The sequence below is a fragment of the Engraulis encrasicolus genome, chromosome 8 (assembly GCF_034702125.1).
Source record: "Engraulis encrasicolus isolate BLACKSEA-1 chromosome 8, IST_EnEncr_1.0, whole genome shotgun sequence".
In the NCBI taxonomy this organism is placed as follows: domain Eukaryota; kingdom Metazoa; phylum Chordata; class Actinopteri; order Clupeiformes; family Engraulidae; genus Engraulis; species Engraulis encrasicolus.
The window spans coordinates 7,073,736-7,092,998 of NC_085864.1; the positions used below are offsets into that span (position 1 = coordinate 7,073,736).

At 43.3% G+C, this 19,263-nt stretch overlaps 1 protein-coding gene across 1 annotated transcript in view; it reads left to right on the forward strand.

Annotated features, from left to right (window-relative positions):
* The first annotated feature begins 8,587 nt into the window (after positions 1-8,587).
* Positions 8,588-19,263, forward strand: part of urb1 (URB1 ribosome biogenesis homolog) — a 43,461-nt gene continuing 32,785 nt past the window's right edge. The window contains exons 1-20 of the mRNA XM_063205930.1: positions 8,588-8,791; positions 9,013-9,152; positions 9,962-10,113; positions 11,041-11,170; positions 11,604-11,700; positions 11,873-11,958; positions 12,325-12,450; positions 12,819-12,928; positions 13,195-13,390; positions 14,040-14,177; positions 14,812-14,985; positions 15,285-15,414; positions 15,707-15,829; positions 16,253-16,365; positions 16,491-16,610; positions 16,721-16,837; positions 17,411-17,549; positions 17,814-17,984; positions 18,190-18,392; positions 18,698-18,910. Of these exons, the coding sequence (XP_063062000.1) occupies positions 8,659-8,791; positions 9,013-9,152; positions 9,962-10,113; positions 11,041-11,170; positions 11,604-11,700; positions 11,873-11,958; positions 12,325-12,450; positions 12,819-12,928; positions 13,195-13,390; positions 14,040-14,177; positions 14,812-14,985; positions 15,285-15,414; positions 15,707-15,829; positions 16,253-16,365; positions 16,491-16,610; positions 16,721-16,837; positions 17,411-17,549; positions 17,814-17,984; positions 18,190-18,392; positions 18,698-18,910 (2,811 nt within the window). The 5' untranslated portion in view covers positions 8,588-8,658. The remainder of the gene's footprint in view (positions 8,792-9,012; positions 9,153-9,961; positions 10,114-11,040; positions 11,171-11,603; positions 11,701-11,872; positions 11,959-12,324; positions 12,451-12,818; positions 12,929-13,194; positions 13,391-14,039; positions 14,178-14,811; positions 14,986-15,284; positions 15,415-15,706; positions 15,830-16,252; positions 16,366-16,490; positions 16,611-16,720; positions 16,838-17,410; positions 17,550-17,813; positions 17,985-18,189; positions 18,393-18,697; positions 18,911-19,263) is intronic.

Genomic DNA, 19,263 nt, shown 5'->3' on the forward strand with positions numbered 1-19,263 from the left:
TGGACAATGAAAGAATGAGTGAGACAGAGAAAGAATGTGAGACAGAGGTTGAGGGAAAGAAGGATGAAGAGAGAGACACAGAGAGAGGAAGAGAGAGGGAGAGAGAATGCGAGACAGAGGGTCAGGCACAGAAAGTGAGAAGGAGAGAAAGAGACAGCGGGAGAGAAATGGAAATTAAATAAGGAGCGTGGGGGGAACGCAGTCAGGCAGAGACCAGAGACCGAGACCGAGACAGAGGAGGAGGCTCAGGCTGAGGCCGCTCGGGTCCAAACGGAGAGCGTGAAAGGTCAGGACCAGATGTGGCCGAGGGGAACGGACCAGACCGGACTGGACTGCAGCACGAGCTTGAAGCAGGCCAAGCTGCAACTCATTGGTCTCACGCAGGCCACTGACAGTTTTGGCCGGGCCCAGGACAAAGTCATCTGAAAGGCCCAGCCCCAGCACCACCACCCAATTCATGCAACGTAACGGGGATTCTGTGGATTCTGTGAGATTCTGACGCTAATCTGTGGCCTTCCTTTCCTTGGGCCCGGGACAACTGACCCCTTTGTCACTTTCTGTCGCCGGGCCTGGTCTCACGGAGAGTAAAACAACATGAAGTGAACCAAAGTAAGGAAGTGAAGAAAAAAAGAAGACGTAAAAAAAGACAGAAGAAGAAAAAAACTAAGAAAACACCATGGCTCGTGCCTTTGATTATTTATTGGTGCCTGTGAAATTTCTTTTAAGTGTTTTTCGTCTCTGCCGTAGCGGACTTACGGGCTTTTATTGTAGAGTGTTGTGGTTGCCTCGGTTGAGTGACCGCACCTATTTTTCTCAAAGACTTGTTTTGGCATTATAAACACAGACAGGAAACATGGACCACAACTGTAGACCTTTAGCTTTTAGTTACAAACACGTGTGTCGTCGTCGGATGTGTCCATCAAAACAAAGCTACGGAGTGCTGTGGTGGGTGGGTGCCAAATGAAGATTCATGCTGGCTAATTGAGCAAAGCTGCGCTGCACTGCACTACACTACACTGCGCTACACTATGCTGCCCTACAAAGAGCAGTATATTTTTTGTCGAAATGGAGTTTGACTGAAAATGATCTTCATAACACCACCTTTATCTTGTGACGAAGCCTTATGGTCCATATGTGTCCATATTTGACAGCGGTGTAGTCTACTTTTTTGAAGTGGGTATACTGTATATTTGAGCATTTTTTGAAGTGGGTATACTGTATATATTTGTGCTATTCAAAACAATGGATCAATCAATTTTAAGTGGGTATACTGAAGCCCCTTAAATTTTAGAAGTGGGTATACTCCGTATACCTGCGTTCTACGTAGACTACACCACTGATATTTGATTTGTTAGGTCAAATTTGCAGTAACTACAATATCCGACTTTTGAAGGCATTTTCCTCACTTTAAAGGATAAGTTCAGTCAACAATTTCAACATGCAGTTGTAATGCTCACACTACCATTGACTTGTCAGTACCTGAGTTTTTTTTCTTCTTCTTCAGCCTTTTCCGAGATCCTGGTCATTGTAATGGGGGCATCGCTTTGTTTACATTTAAAAAAAAAAAAAAACATTTTTATTTATTTTAAAACAGCCAAAAGGTTATACAACATCAGCAGACAACTAGCAAACAGCGGTACCTTTTGGGAAAATATTTAGAGTAGGCCTATGTTAATTAAAAAAAAAATGCAAACAAACGCTACCCCCATTAGAATAGTGGAAATATCTCGGAAAGGGCTGAGCCGAAAAATGTGGCATCACCGGGTACTGACATGTCACGGTAGAGTGAGCAATACAACAGTATATTGAAATTACCTGAACTGGTCCTTTAAGTGTTGATGTGGTTACTGTTCTTTCCGTCTTCCTGGGTCCGGGACAACTGACCCTTTTGTACCCCCCCAGCGGGTGACAACATACGCCATGACCAGGGGCCATACTAAGAAGCTGCTTTCTTGAGAAACTGAGGGCTCCAGGTTCTTCTATTAGATGATTTACCTCTTAACTTAAAGCGATGGTTCGGAGTAGAATCACCCTAATGCCATTTGAACCGTGACACCCATCCACCTTTACACCCGAAGTGTTTTCTGCCGCAGGCTTACATCAACAGAGTTGCCGTGTTATTCGATGTTTATTCCGGTTAGCTTGACTCAAGCGCATATGGATACTGGGCACCGTCTCCAAACTTTCCCCACAAAAATAACATGTCATGACACCAAACTTCTGCAGTAGCACAAATATGGTCTGTACTCACGAAACGAAGCATTTGGAAGTTTGGAAATAGTCCAGGAGTTTATTACGGTATTATCAACACAAGCCGAATAGCTTCTCTGCTGCTAAAGCTGCGCCAACGTTACTTCCGTCATCTAAGACAAGCATGTAAGAGTCCTAAACGAAGCTCATAATATGCACAATGAAAAGTGAATTCAGCATCAGTATTGATAACGAAAATCCTTGTCTAATTGATAGTAGGTAAGATTTGAAATATCTTTTAAGTATTGCCTTGAAAATATAAGCCTTAATCACAATTCAGTGAAAACTTTAACACTCTCGTCTGGAAGTTTGTTGAAGACTTTTACGGGCTTGTCTCATATGACGGAAGTAACGTTGGCACAGCTTTAGCAGCAGAGAAGCTATTCAGCTTGTGTTGATAATACTAAACTCCTGGACTATTTCCAAACTTCCAAATGCTTCGTTTCGTGAGTACAGACCATATTTGTGCTACTGCAGAAGTTTGGTGTAATGACATGTTATTTTTGTGGGGAAAGTTTGGAGACGGTGCCCAGTATCCATATGCGCTTGAGTCAAGCTAACCGGAATAAACATCGAATAACACGGCAACTCTGTTGATGTAAGTCTGCGGCAGAAAACACTTCGGGTGTAAAGGTGGATGGGTGTCACGGTTCAAATGGCATTAGGGCGATTCTACTCCGAACCATCGCTTTAATCTGGTTTACTCCTGAACCAGCTTCTTAGTACAGGCCCAAGCATGAGGAGACCTTCTAATGTGCAATCACCCTCACCCTTACACCCTAACACATACACACACCCACACCCTACCTCAACAAATGACACCCCTGAACTGTGTGCCAAAGTGCACCTTCACCAATACCTCAATGACCCACACACAAACACACACTTCACCAAACCACCTCCCAACATCACCGCCCCCCTCCACACACACACACACAAACACACGCACCACCAGCACACTGCCACCACCTTCACCCCCAACCTGTCCACCCACAAAGCACCCCCCCCNCCCCCCCACACACACACACACACACACACACATTCCACTCGTGGCATTCCCCTCGTGGACATGACTGATGCTCCATGCCCTATCCAGATCAAAGCTATACTCCAGCTCCCGACTCCAAGAACAAAAGCAGCATTCTCTATGGCACGACATTCCAAGCGCATCCTAGGCCAGGGTGCAACCCATTTGTCTTTTTCGGAGGAGAGATTCCCATCCCACTCTGCCCCACACCACCCAACCCCACCCCAATGTCCAGCAACCCTCACATTCCTTTTCTTTTTTTGTTGTTGTTGTTGCTTTGTCTAAGGTTTTATCTTCTTTGTTAAGAAGACAGACCAAGAGACAGGCACAGATAGTGTGAGAGAGAGTCAGAGATTCAAAGAGAGCGAGGCTCAGAGAGAAAGATATGGTGTCAGAGAAAGAGGCAGAGAGAGAGAGACAGACAGACAGAAAGAAAGAGGGGGAGGTGAGAGAAAGAGAGAGAGTGTGTGTAAGAGAGAGAGAGAGAGAGAGAGAGAGAGAGAGAGAGAGAGAGAGAGAGAGAGAGACAGGATGTCAGGGAGAAAGAGAGAGAGAGACAGAGAACAACGGAGGGAAAAATAAAAGAGAGAGGGAGAGGAAGCGGGAGAGACCAAGAGCAAAATAGAGACCAGGACTTTTACTGTGTTGTTTTACAGCGGCAGTTAAACAGAGCTCAGGCCCGCCGTATTCTGGTTGCCGCGGTTATTAGATAAGGAACCAGACATAAATCAGTGGTGGGGGGACCCCGACGGCCCGCTGCGGTGGCCCAACGACACTCTTAAATTCCTCCATCATGGTAAGGTAAGGTTGCAGAGTGGATCAGGTGTCCAAGTCTCCACACATTAACCCCCCCCCCCCCCCCCCCCCCCCCCCCCCCCCCCCCCCCCCCCCCCCCCCCCCCCCCCCCCCCCCCACCCCCCCCCCCGCCCACCCACCCCCGCCCCCCCCCCCGCTCCCCCCCCCCCCCCCCCCCCCCCCCCCCCGCCCCCCCCCCCCCCCCCCCCCCCCCCCCCCCCCCCCCCCCCCCCCCCCCCTCCCCCCCCGCGCCCCCCCCCCCCAGTCACAGTCACACCACAGGACACCATAAAATGAACCTAAGCATTGCGTGACAGAAACATTGCAATGTGTAGACATATTAAGAAGAGTCACCTTAAACTTCCAGACCACTCTCCAATAGCTGAGGTACTGACTGGTTAGGACCCTGTCTTTAAGATCCTTGTAGTTGGCCTTGCAGCTGCCCGTTCACCAACATTGACATGTGTCACCCGACAGGACGCAATTTGTGTTACGAAATGGAACTTGTTAATATTACTGTCTTGAGTTTTTTTCACATTCACATATCTTAATATCACGTTAATATGTATGCAATCATGCCAAATGCTTCATACATTATTCAGAATGCTGTTGGTTAATTTATTTATATATTATATTCCACGTTTCATTAATGTTACAGTCACACCGCAGGATATTTGACATATAAACCTTTACATACATCTTAACAAAAAGGTCTCTTCTCATCTAAGACTAATATGAAATAATGTACAACATCTTTGTTTTTAAGAGGAAAAATAACAGTTTTGTAGGTTTTTAACCAATGTTATCAAAAAACAAGGCGTCACGTCTCCCACCCACATTTTTGTAGGCATATACTCATTTAAGACAGTCGTTCCCCCATATTTCAATTTGAAATTACCAGCAAAAGTAATACTTTTATGAACAATTCAGCTGAATATTGTTACGAACCAATGTATGGAAGGAATTATGAAAGCATACAGTATATTAAAGGTTTTATGCAAACAATCCCTTCTCTCTCTGTGTCCGTGATCCCCCTGAAGTGTGCCACCCTCACCCTTGTACTCGCCTGGGAACTCCCATACTGCCTTTAGTTCTACACAATCGTTTCGATCTGAAAGACTAATCTCACTTGTGATTAGGTCTGGTGTTAACCAGGCAACCCTTGTACGGCTTGCAGACACAAAGATCCAGCAAAGATCTTCCAGAAAATGTTGCCTTGATACTAGAAGAGGAAAAAAGTATAATACATTGTAATAATAACACTGCTTAGTAACAGTAGTCACATTTTGGAACATGTTACGTGTTCAGACATTTTCTTTCCTTTCCTTGCACACACACCCACCATGTCTGACCACCCAGCAAACAACTATACAATACCCTGGCACGGCAAGCATGAAAAGTCTAGACTAATCTGGCACCGAATTTGTATAGTTTAGGCTAACTACAAACAACTTCTTATCTTATATGTGGTGAGAGAAGAGGGCAGACACAATGTGAGTATTCTGGACCTGATTTACAAAGCAATCACGAAAACCAAGCACTAGACAGACAACCCACTTTATAGCACAGAGTGATAGCTCTCCCAATCACAGACTGACTCACTAACAAAGGTTATTACAGGACGTCTCATTCTTTGCCAGTGGTTTTACAGAAAACCAGAGACTTTCCAAATGTCCAAACCACAAGTTATGTATGAGTATTCCAATATGGTTTTATCAGGGTTCCTGCTTTAGCCTTATAAAAATTACTTGATCAATCCCATATTACTGAAAGCCACGGTTCATGAACACATGTTTGGGGACATAGCAGCTCCAAGCACTGCCCTATCAGCAGCAATACTAGCGCAAAGATGTGCTGTACTTGGCCAAAGGCTGGCTCTGATTCTGACTTGCCAAGGCTAATATCGCCCCCTACTGACCTTTCATAGGCATTGATGAACCAAAGCCAAGCAAAGATTATTGTTATTTAGACAACAAATGCAAGATGCTTCTTTTAAGGAGAGAAGATTTAGAGAAATTTGACGCAATCAGTGTATGAAAAACACTGAAGCATACATGTCAATGAATATGTGCAAAAATAGAGATAGATTGCATGGTAATAGTTGTATAGGCCTACTTCCAACTATTGTAGTCCACGTATGAGTAGGCTGCATTCTTATGAACAAAATATGACGGAATATTTGGTTAAAAACTGTTTTTTGCTGAATGAGTGAATGAACAGTGAATGTTCCTCTTCTTGGTTTCACCATGCATCCAGTTGTCCCAAACCAAACCACGCAGCCTTCTTTTGGACAACATTTCTATTTGAGCACCAAGACCAAGACCGTGTGGGCCTACTTTCGGGAAACACTGACATGAGCATTCCTCCCGTGGCAGGCAGGAAGCACAGAGTAATACTCAACGGCTGCTTAATTGCGACTTTCCCCTGTACAGTGTACTTTCTTGCAGCGGAAAAGAATAACGGGTGATCCTAAAATACTTTGATTTTTCAGGCTGCTCCTCGTCAGAAAACATGCTATTTTAACCCACAAGTATTCCCACTGCTGGCTTTGGTGGGAGGACTAGAGGCAGAAGCCCTGCCAAGTCTGTTCCAGAACTCCCAATTTTAAATCACTGGATGCACCAACAGTTTTACCCGGGCCCGGGACAAAGTTATTTGAAAGGCCCCTCCACTCAACAAAATATAATGAGGACCCAATTTTATCCCCAGCTCTCTATGGGCCAGGGACAGCTGACCCCTTTGCCACCAACACCACCCCTCCCCCCACGTCGGCTTCCCTGCATGGGATCTTGTCTTGCATGTTGTTGGGCATAATACAGGCTCTGTCCCTGAAACTGTGTGGAGTGGAGAGGAGTGGAGTGGGGTTTTCTTCTCTGTTCGCTGCCTGTCACCTTTGGGGTGGTGAAGTCCCCTCTGTCCAGAAATAGCGATGTGCAGGACCTGTGGTGAGTCAGCTAGGCTTCCCGCCCCCACAGATACGATAATGGGTGTGAGACTGTGAGACAGAAGCCTGGGGGGCTAAAAAACACAGCTAAAGCCAAGCTGTCTTCTTGAAGCGGAGCATGCTGGAGCACTGCACTGTGGCTTTGTTGCAAATTTGGCAAGTTTGTGGCTTTTCCGTGGCATTCCTGACACAGCGAGGAAGATTATGGGGTTTGTTTGTTGCGTTTTACAGAAAAACAGATTGCTATCTGGAGCAAAGAGCGGAGTGCGAGTCCAGCCTCTGCTGTATCATTATTTTTAGGCACTATCTATTCATGACAATTCATCACTTCTGACAGGGACAGCACCGGTGGATGAAGGCTACTTACTTTACATCCAGAGACTCGAGCATCTATAGGAATGTGAGGCTGACTGCAGAGCTGTCAATGGTGACAGGCAGCCCATGAAGCTCACGTGTGGTATTTTAAGAATAAGTATTTTATTTGGAGCACTATGGATAGTTGGTTGGACACACAACCAAATGGCTGCAGCGGTCCTACCCATTTTGGGGCCCTAAGCAAATAGACATGGGGCCCTTTTGAATTACTTTCGCTAGTAGGGTATTTACCATGGCAGGGCTGACTGCTGGGGAGTCCCAATGGGCAAATTAGGTTGGGCCCTAGGAAACTACCTAGTCTGCTTATTGGTAAAGCCAGCTTTGTCTGGATGCACACTATATTCTACGCTGGCTGGGTCAACCACCATTTGCATGTGGGGGGCAGCTCTAACTCACATAAACCGCCAGTATCTATCCATCAGGCTGACATCCAACAGGGATGTTCACTCACGCTGTACATGCAATTATAACAGTAGGACATTTTTGTCCTAACCTCATCAATTAAGTTTTGGTTTGTGGACCCGCTGCTTCTGCTGCTGTAGGCTACTATTTAGCAAAAAGAGGAATGTGTCAGCAGAGCAGAAATGTCCCTTCTTCTTCTTCTTCTTCTTCTTCTTCTTCTTCTTCTTCTTCTTCTTCTTCTTCTTCTTCTTCTTCTTCTTCTTCTTCTTCTTCTTAACATTGTAATCGTTGGAAACAAATGCCTATAACCTAAGTTGTAGCCTAGGTTAGTTTGGAAAGTGGTTGGGACATTATGACTAACTGTCCCTGTACACTCATTTTTTGCATCATACTTGTGAAAAAAATGATGGGGACAAGCTAGGTTTATCTCAAAGATGGTATGGACATGACCCCACCATCCACACCTAAAATTAGGCCCACACCCATGCCTAGGCTATTATAATAGGCTATGTTTGTTTTTTTGTATGGCTGTTTTTAGCCCGAGACCTTAGGTTGACAAAAAGCACAAAAATGAATATCATTACATTTTCATCTAGACCTTCTCAAGATTCCTGTTCCCAGTCTCCCAAAAATTATCGAGGAAGAATCATTATTGGTTTCATCTGCTCCAAGCAGACGCATCTCTACTTCCAAAACAAATCCGGAACTTTAGAGCGGACAATGTTGTGTCCTACCCGGTACTCTAAACGAACGGACAACTTTCCTGTTTGGAAACACACGTGTGATGTCAGTGAAGTAGTGTTGTACATGCAATGCTCAACTTTTCATTCATTCATTTCTACAAATTATAGGATAGAGAAGAAGTATGACGAAAAAACGTCAAAATACAGAAAAAGGCGGTCCAACAACTCCGGCCAAGGTTGCGAAAAAGGATCCGCTGGAATTCAATGGCACTGTTTTTAAAACAATGCTGAAGGAGCCTACAACTGTCATGAAAGGTAAGAACGAGAATCATTGACAGTTGCAGATATGACATTATAACAACAGACATGAATGTGATGTTTCTGCACATAGTGTTTCTTATGTCTAGTGGAGGCAGTGGCAATACTCATCGCTTTGCCATTCAAATGTCGGGTAACTAACCCAGTGAACTAGTGCTAACCGATGACCATTCCCAGTACAGAGATGTGTCCACAACTGTTGTTTACGTTTCTTACAGGGCTGGACACTTTCATAAAAGCTGCACAGAAGTTACCGTGTGCCGACCTTTACGATGTTGTTGAAGGATACATTAAAATTTCCGCTGAATGTACCGAAATCCTGAAGCTGCTGGAGGAAGAAAATAAAGTTGAGAGCAAAGTGAGTAGTAACCGTATTGCACTGCATTGCTGGTTAATTCTATATCCCAAGCTGAACAAAGTGGATTGAAGTCCTACCATGTCTACATGTGATACATGTGACACCGATGGTTTTACAGTAACTGATCAACCTATGGATCAACTGGTTCAGTAGCCTGCATAGTTGGTCTGTATAATAGTCATGAAAAGTAGTCTGGGATCGCACCATGGGCAAGGCTGTGGAACCAAAGTTTGGCGTTCAGACTGCGCTGTCACTGTGGTGAGCCCATCCGAATGACTCCCTACACAGATACACAACTAGACAGCCCATTGTAGAGAACAGAGACCAACTGCATTTTCTGTTTACAGCTGTGATTATCCCCTTATGGTGTGAGGCTAGACTAACCAGACAGGCAAAAAACATAGTCTGCCACTAGGTTTGGTTTTGTTTACTAGATGATAGTTCAGTGAATTGGCCGGATCAAATATGTGGCAGAACTTTTGCAGTTTATACAAGTTTGTTCCATGAGTCAATGACAATTTTGGGCTCAGATGTCAGTTGGTACAACCACAGCTAATGGCCATACATTAATTAATAATTGGTAATAATTGATATACTACAATAAAAATGCATCTCAGAAAAGCCACCATAAGCAAAAAAATAATAATAATGGTATTAGCTGTGGTTGCACCAGCCAAACATGTGCTACTACAAAAAAATTGACCCCTGCCATGTTCCTTCTGGCCTCGGCCATGTAAAGAGAAAATACGATTTTGTTGTGCCACAGAACCTAACCAACCACTCAACCATTTGTGTCCATTTGCCACCAGATGCTGCTGGTGCTCCACAGTCTGGAGGTCATCTTGTTGCGCATCGCGAGCGACCTCTCCCACTTCTCCATGGTGGGCACCTCCATCGTCAAAAAGATTGCATCCACTCACATGAAAACACTGCAGTCCTTCTTGCATTCGGAGAACTCAAAGTAAGGCCCTGAATCTGGGATTACTGAAACTGTTACATGCGATATGGTGATGATGCCAAATAGAATTTGAATTGAAAACTTTATTATAGACTAGAGGTGCACCGAAATGAAAATTTGTGGCCGAAACCGAATAATAATTAATCACTTGGCCGAATACCGAAACCGAAACCGAATATTACAATTCAGTTAAAAGTTATCAAAAGTTAGGTTTTTCACTATTTTTAAATATTGCTTAAATCTATGGCTTACAATAAATGTTAATACATGTTTTTGAAAGAAAATAAAGAATAAAGAAGTCTTTAAATGTTAGAGTAGAACTGAAATTAGTTTAATTAATGCCCATTTTCAATTCATTTTCTATTTGGCCTCTAATTCGCCCACTCAATTGGCTTTCGGCCGAAAACCGAAAGTGTCTTTTTTTGCATTTTCGGCCGAATATTTTCTGCGGGCGAATTTTCGGTGCACCTCTATTATAGACTCAGAATGTTCCATATACAACACATAAAAAAAACATTTAAGAAAAACATAAGAAACAGACAGGTACATCACAAGCACCAGGTTATTAGGATACATATAGACATCTATACCAGTCCTTCCACAATTCAGAGAAATATCTTGTATCACTCTGCCTGGTATCAGAAAGTGCAGATATTATACCATTGTGTGACCCAACAAGTGTACCCATAAATCTATACAATTCCTCAGCAGTGCATGAAAATTGGGGACACCACAATTTACAAACAAAGTGCTAGCGCCTGTCCATAGAATTAAGTATTGTTTAAGTAAGTTGTTAAAGTAAGTTTTTGCAAGTTATATGAACATCTAGTACATTATTGCAAGTGTTTGTTTACTCACATCATTGAACCGACACCTTTGTTTTGCATCATTGATTTGTGTGGCCTAATCCTTGATTCTCGTCTGTGGCAGGTTTGTCCGTCAGTGTCTGACGTTCCTGGCTGCTATGGTCTCTCAGAGTGCCGACTCGGCCAGAGATGTCTTCAGCCAGATGCATTTCGGCAAACCGCTGTCCGCGCTGGCACAGAGAAGAGATAAAATGGTGGGTCGAGTTGTTAATACAATTTACTGGATTCCAGTGTGAACTCGCATCTCACATTCTCACGAACTCACGTTATTGACAAAGCATGCAAGATGTACAATCTGTCATCCATGAAACTCAAAATGCCTCAAATGTAAAATTGAACACCTCTACTACTCTGCCTAAAAGAAAAGCTCTTGGCATCCTACCATTGCACATATTAGGTTGTAAGTGGTTAAAGCCTGTGGTGGCCTATGAGTCGTTAAAGCCTGTAAACAGGAACAAAGAAAAGTAGCTACAGACAAATCCAAACTGGCAGTGTTGACCAGGCATTGTTACTCCCACTTTTCCAATTTTCCATCTTTTGAGAGGCATTTCGGACCACTCTACCCCTCTTATCTATGCTTTTTTTCATTCACCATTTCACAAATTCTCATCCCGATTTTACCCACAGGGAAGACCTGATGTTCGCCAAGCATATATCCAGTTTGCCATTTCATTACTGCTGTCAGGAGACAACTCCACTATCGCACAGCTGCTTGAAACAAAAGGTATGATGAAATGAAGCGTTGAAAAATGAAACAAAAATGTCTGCACACTTAAATACTTTCTTTTTTTAATTGCCAAGCTTTTGGCTTAAGACCCTCCCTCAGGGCATACCAGGTGCAATTTTGATGTAACTCCATTGCAATTCCATTGCATGATTTGTCTATCTATCCTTAGACTTTCTCCAGGACATCTTAAATTCTGGCATCAAAGAAGATAGGATTTCTATTGTCAATCTCATCTTGGCAACTCTACAGTCAAAGGTGAGATGATTTTCTGTTTGTTTCTGATTTGCATCTGTTTGCACCCAAAAGCAAATAATCTAATGCCTCCAAAATAACTTATTCCTCCAGTTTAGATATAACAACTTTATCTATCCACTGTGTTATGTCCACACACATATTTTTATTGTTGGACTGTAGTCCTTTGAATACACATACATTTAACATGCTATCTGTAGGGTTACAATTTCACCAGCATTTGGCCAGTTGGCTGGTGTTAATTTAGTCTTCAATGCTGCCAACTTCACTCTCTTTCTGTCCTCCTATGCCTATGTAGGTGCTTTAGAGCTCAGTACTCTCTGTTAAAATGCTGCAATCTTTCTGTCTCGCTGTGCCCATGTACCATAGGTGGTGCAGAACAAGGCGATTAGTAAGACCCAGAAGGTGCGTTTCTTCACCCCTGCCCTCCTCGCCCACCTCGCCTCCTTGTACCGATGGAATGGCATTGTGGACTCTGATGTTGAAAACCATGAGGTACAGACTAACCTACTTGCCAACCTTTGCAAACTAGGCAAATAAGCATATGCCAGCAGCAAGACTTAACTTTTCACATGTTTAACATAAAGGCATTGCTGGAGACAAAGTCATATGTTTAGATCTCATCTGCATGGTTGCCTGATTATGCACCGTGGAATGATGTAATAGTCGTTTACTCCCCCTAGTATTACACCATGACGATGTTACACAGAGAGGCGTCGGCATACATTACGACTTTGCCATTACTATTCTGGTAACAGTGAATTCATAACAGGGGCCATGTCATGTCAGCAGATTTTAAAAAGTCAAGTTCCTTGAGTATATTTGTGATTATTGTTCTGCATCTGAATCTGTCTCCTCTGTAGGCGGGGAAGGTGGCCGTGCGGGAGCAAGTGCACAGCTTCCTGCTGGACCTGTGCTGCTCACGCAAACATGGCATCAGCTTCCACGACCCCAGCTTTGGCACTTCCGGACGGTGAGCTACATTACCATAGTTGTATAAAATAGCTGTTCCCTCACAAATGTAATTACAACATTGCAACTAAGAACAAGCAGACAGAAATATAATTATACAGAAATATAGTATAAATAAATGATGGGTGATGTGCTTGTCTTCATCCAAGACTGGTAACACTGTGCTGCTGCAGTTCCTCTTGGGCCTGAAGGACTACAAGAACAAGCAGACAGTAATATAGTCATATTTACAGTATAAATGATGGTGTTGTGTTTGTCTTCATCCAGGGCTGGTAACATAGTGCTGCTTCAGTTCCTGGTGAGCCTGAAGGACTGCACTAAGGACGATCTGATCACAGAGCTGGTGGTGAGCACACTGAAGAGCAGTCCTGACGTGCTGACCAGGTACCTCAAGGAGAGCCAGCACTCCTTCATACCGAGAGCCAAGAGCACCTGGCAGGACAACATCAGCCTCCTCAAGAAGGTCAGACTCTTTACATTTCTTTAGGTTTGCGCTGTGTAACCATTCTCAAACTGAATTGTTTTTATTTCAACAGAAAGCTGATTTCTGTCTGCACTGTCAAAAATGTTTGATTTTAGTAAAATTTCAGGCAACTGGAGTTTTGTTTTTTTACTTCTACTTTTGGAAAGATGCTCCGGGGCAGCCCTGGCCTGATTTGTGATTGGAATTGTATTTTATTGCAATGGAATTTTTTTAAGATGGTCATTCCTCATGTTGAGAGATAATACCTGGACAATATCACTCTTCCCGGGAGTGAATATGCCAAAGATATCTGATTTATTTATTGTTCTTTGAAGTAAAATGTAGTGAGTGGCAACCTTTTTTAATGAGGGGTTTTATGTAACTGTATTAAATTATGATAGACAGTGTCGACTAGTTCTAACTTGATCTGCAGTATAACATCATTTACTGCTGAAAAATATCATGAGAGATGTGCAATGGTATGACCACCTGAATATTTCATTTTGAATAGGTCAAGGAAATTCAAGACACAGAGTACTTCATTACAATTGTTTTTTGGCCAGTGCGATAAAAAATGAGCTGCTTAAAGTTCATACTCTGGGAATAATTAAAGCCTTGTTTCCCTGTGCTCCCTCCCTATGATCTTCAGATATACGAGGCACAGCCAGAGGTGTCGAAAGCCTTCGGAACGCGGGAGTTCATCCCTCTCCCTCGCCTCCTTTCCATGGTGATGGTGTCCTCGCTGCCCTCCGTCTGCAATAAAGCTTTCTTCACTCAGGGCCTCAACGTGAGTTTCCCACCATTGGGGTTGCACTGCAGCAGCAGCAGGCTTACAGTTGTTTCACAGCGGTTTCACTCTTCTGTGTCACGCTCTCTGGGCTTTTGTTTTTCCATGTTGTGCTTTATGCAACGGTAGGGTTATAGTTTTGTTTTTCATAGTGTTTTCCAGTATTTGTGTCCAGCAAGTTGTATTTTGATTTGTTTGTTTTTGACATGATACATTTGTTTTTAAAATCTGGAAAGTGTATATTCCCACTAAGTGTGAGCCATGTTTTAGCCCACCCGGTGGGCACAGCATGTGCATACATTGTTATCATTTTACACCGACCGCAAAGCAGGGATTACAGAGGCCATAGTGTTGAAATTATGGATGTTCAAGCGCTTATTAACGGCTCAGTGTTAGTTTTTCCAGCTCGTGTACGGGCACAGTGTCACCGCTGGGTTTCGGGTGTTTATTTTGTCTTAACCACACTGAAATGGGTTTCTGGGTGAAGGTCTGTCAGCCATGAATGAATGATGACTCAGCAAATAGTTCACATTCTCTGGCTTCAGCTGTTGGTGAATAAGCTGTCATCTCCAGAGGAATAACTCCATGCCATCTTCCATACACAGTAATGGAGATGTGTTTCCTTTTTTGACAGTGCAAAAACACAGTTGTTCAGCACACCACGCTGTCCATGGCGTCGTTCATCCTGAAGAGGGCGCTAAAGAACATAGAGCACTGCCAGGACAAGAGTGTTTGGCAGTGCTCAGACACATACACACCTGCCATGATGGAAGAGTTTGTGCAGCTTTACAGGGAAGACCTGAGCAAGGTAAAACAAGGCCGAATTATAGTGTGGCTAATGCTATTGTGCTAAAAAAGTTTTTCGAAGATTATTTGAAAGATATTGGTGGTGTTGTCTTCTGCTTTATGTTGTGACATCCAAGTACGAATAGGCCTATATGTATAAACATGGATTTTGAAAGACTTCTGATCAATATTCAGAATATGCAAAATTGTAAACATATTGGTTTCAATATAGCCATTATTGTTAATTTATGTGTATTATGATTATTTATGAGTGGTGATATCATTATATCATATAAAGACTTATGTACTGTATGTTTGTAGGTTTTGCCAGATATGACCAGCATTGTATACCAGTGGCAGTTGCTAACCAAAAAGGACAAGAGTGAAGGAGACGGTGAGGCAGGGAAGACAAAGGAGCAGACCCAGGAATCAGAAGAAACAGAAAGTCACGGTATGAAAAAAAGCCACCATTCCATTGTGGTCGATTAAACCATTAATTGGTTAATTAAAATTCATTGCAATTAATCGCCAACTCTACTGCCGAAAGATCCAGATGAAATCGGCATGGCGAAGGGGTGTGAAGAAACTAATTGAAATTTAGCACATTTTCAATCTGAATCTGATTTAATATATTTTTGCGGGAAACATGGGGGGGGGGGTGTTTATTCATATTCACAACTCAATTGATATTCAATCAACTAATAAGCAATAAATTAATCGATAATTTGCATCCTTACTCCCAGGTGTAGATGAGACGCAGGTGATCCTCCTGAAGGCTGTGATTCTGCAGGTGATGTGCCTCTACCAGAAGGCCGTCCCTCACCTGGTCACGCAGAGCCGCTTCGACTTCAGCAAACTCCTCAAAGGTACAGCACAAACACAGTCAACACACTGCTGCTGTCTGATGGATGCTTGAGATCAGGGCTCTGAATGTGATCAGGGCTCCACATGGCCAAATGCTGATGAAAATTCAGTTTGGCTGGTAGAGCAGAAAACTTAATAGCCACTTTTACTGGTAGTGAGTGTATGTTTGGCTGGTAAGACTAAACATCTACTAGCCAAATTCACTATTGATGAAAATTAGTTCATTTTTATCCATGGTTGAGATAACGTTTTTTTAGGGAAGTAATGCTAGTGATTGTTTTAATACAGGGAGATTGATTCAATACGCTGTTGAGGTATAAATGATGATCAGAATACTGTTTATCTGTTTTAGGCTCCTCTTTAAAGTGTGCCGCTGATAGTCAGAACTGTGCAAGAATATGCTTTTTTTATTGATTTTTTTTTAGGCATCTTCTCGGAAAAGGGCATGAAGGAAGGGGTTCCTCCCATTCTACAGTACCAGATCTTGCAGCTGGCCCTAGAACTTCCTGCAAGCAAGTTCTCATGGTTCCGTGTCCAGGTAAGAGGTTAAAGCAGACCAGATTACTAGTATTGTTCTGAAATATTTGTGCTCAAACTGTATATGTGCTGTACTGTGCCGTCCTTTTTCATTGTAATTTTAACTTTTGACTTTTCTCTTCACAGGACACGTCATCTTTCGAATCTGCTGGTGGCGAGAAGTCAGTCTTTTATTTGCTTCTCAAGATGTTTGCCAGCAGCAACACAAGCCATCTCAAAACCTCCACCAGGATGCTAGTCCTCAAGGTGTGTTTTGGTGCTGTATGTGCGTGCACATGCACATGTGTTTGTGTGTATGTCTTAAGTTTGTGGGCCGAGTGTTTTTCTAATGCATGTGGTGTATGTATTGGTTCCAGGTGTTGAAGGACAGTGGTGTGTTTGAACATACATGGCGAGAGCTGGAGCTGTGGTTGGACCATGTGGCCAGTCTGGAGCCAGCCAATCAGGAACCAGTCATCCAGCTACTGGATAAGGTGAGGGCCCCTGCCTGGGTCTTAATGCTTCTTACTGGGCATGATTCCTGTCTGCTGTTGGTATGGTAGTTTACTTTATGATGTTTTAAAAATTTGACTTATGTGTGAAACACAATGACCTGCCTTGAATGAAATGTCATAAGTAATGTATGTTATCTATAGCAACGGTCACACATGCAACCACGATTCTATGAGTTTCGGATGCCCGCCAGGCGTTCAGGAACCAAATAGAACTAAGATTATCAGACACTTATTGTAGTTTACTGTGAACGGAAACATGTAATAGCAGTATGCCTGTGTATTTAGAGTAAGACTAAGCTCTGATGAAGACCTATTGAGAGGTCGAAACGAGTTGTATTAGCCACGTATAATAGAGGGATTTTGATGTAATTCCTTTGTCTCTGTAATTTTGGAGTGCCTGGAATTATTATTTTTTTCATATTAATCCCCAACATCCATGAGGCATCCAACAGAACGATAAAGGAAGCATGGACTAACTGAGCCATTTGTTGAGCCACCCTTTTGTTTTGTTTTTAGTTGCCTGCATATTCATCGAATCATGTACATTTCCAGGTTCTGGTGAAGTTGCTGTGTAACCCCCACACCTATTCAGATAAGGCGGCCACCCTGGTGCAGGAGGCGGCCTACCTGCAGGCCAACCTGACAGGGCAGGACGCAGACGCCGTCAGCATCCCCATCTCCCATATTGACGGTGAGGCCCCCTACACTGTTGTACTGTGTGGCTACTCATCCAGATTAAACATGTGGAATGTAAAATTTAGATTCATTTTGAATTGAATATAGATTTTATGAAGTCTTAATGAGTGTTCTTGATCAATTTTCAAATAGTTTACTAGATCATGTTAACAATAAAAAGTACAACTTACCCTCTAATTAATATACGTAATGTCATGTTAGTTGAATCATTGTGTATGATTTAATTAACTTTTAACTTGAATGTTATTGTCTTGACCAGATGTGCTGGACATGGTTGACGTCATTATGGAGGGCAGTGAGGGAGAGATCGAGCAGCTGGGGCCGGCGCTGACTGATGACCTCATCATGCAGAGTTTCCCCTTCAGTGCCATCGTGCCCGCTATTCTTGAGGCCCGCAATGAACTCCCGCCATCCTACAAAGAGGAAAAAGGTATAATAACATCGTGAATCGTGACGTTTCGGACCACCACGGCCTTTCCTCAGACTGATGGATTGATTGTGCAGCTGACCTTAAAGTGACATTTCCATCAGGGTCAGCTGCATAATAATTCACGATTTTACTAAATAAAAAGGATCAAAAGGGAGCTCATCTGTGTTCGGTCTTTCTTTGCTTACACCACTACTCTCTGCCACAGGTGTGGTGTATGAGTACCTGTCTGCGGTGCTGTGTGACGTCCTGCACTGCCAGAGAGACCCTCTGGCCCTCTGCCTGACGCTGCAGCAGTATGATAAGGAGCTCCACTCGGCCACAGAGACCAAAGGACCGCCCCATACCTCTGTAGTGCAATTCCACCACTACTACTCAAAATGGCTGCCCAAGCAGTCCCAGGAATCACTGGTGAGCAGTTTTTTCCACTTTTGACTATTTGGTTTTTGCATTTATATGCCATGAAACAAAAACTATAAAACAGAAAAATGCTTTTAAAAGACTGTAGTTGACTACATGACTGATTAGATTGCCCCTCTGGATTGTTACTAAATGACAAACATAGTATGTGTGTACAATGGTTCAATGGCCACTTGAGCCATGTTTAATACTGTATTTTTAATTATGTTACATAGTATAATTGTTGTTTTATATATTGTTTGTGGCTGTTTTATGCATGCTGCATCTAATTCTCATTCTCTAAACCCATCACACAGTTCGCGTCAGCAGAGGCATTGAGCGCATCATCTCCAGTGGACCTATGTGCAGTGCTGAGGGCGGCCTACTGTGAAGGCCCCTCTGCCCTGCTGCAGGAGTCCCTCGGGCCCCGTGTGGAGGGGTCCCTATCCTCCCTAGAGCTCCACCGCTTCCCCACCGTCGCCTGCCAACTGCTCCTCTACATCAGGACCACCGTGGACAACCTCAGCATGGTAGGAATGGCCCTGATTATATTACAGACATGCTAGAGCAATATCGTCTTTAACGTACTCATGGAAGTTGGCTTGGTTGGTGTATTGACCTTATAACCCACGGTTACAAAGGTGGAGCAATTGCTATTTGCGGAGCGGTTTCTAGGTCTGTGGGCATGACCAGAGCTAACAGACCAGAAATACTGTGAAAACATGAAAAACATTTACATGGATTGGGGTTAATGGGTTGGGTAATAATGTGGGGACATTTTCATAGACTTCCATTTGTGAGATCAGAGCGTGTCGGAACTCTTTGGTTCTGGTTGGTGTTGTTGACAATGTGACTTTATTTTATTTTTTTTAGCTTTTTTGAA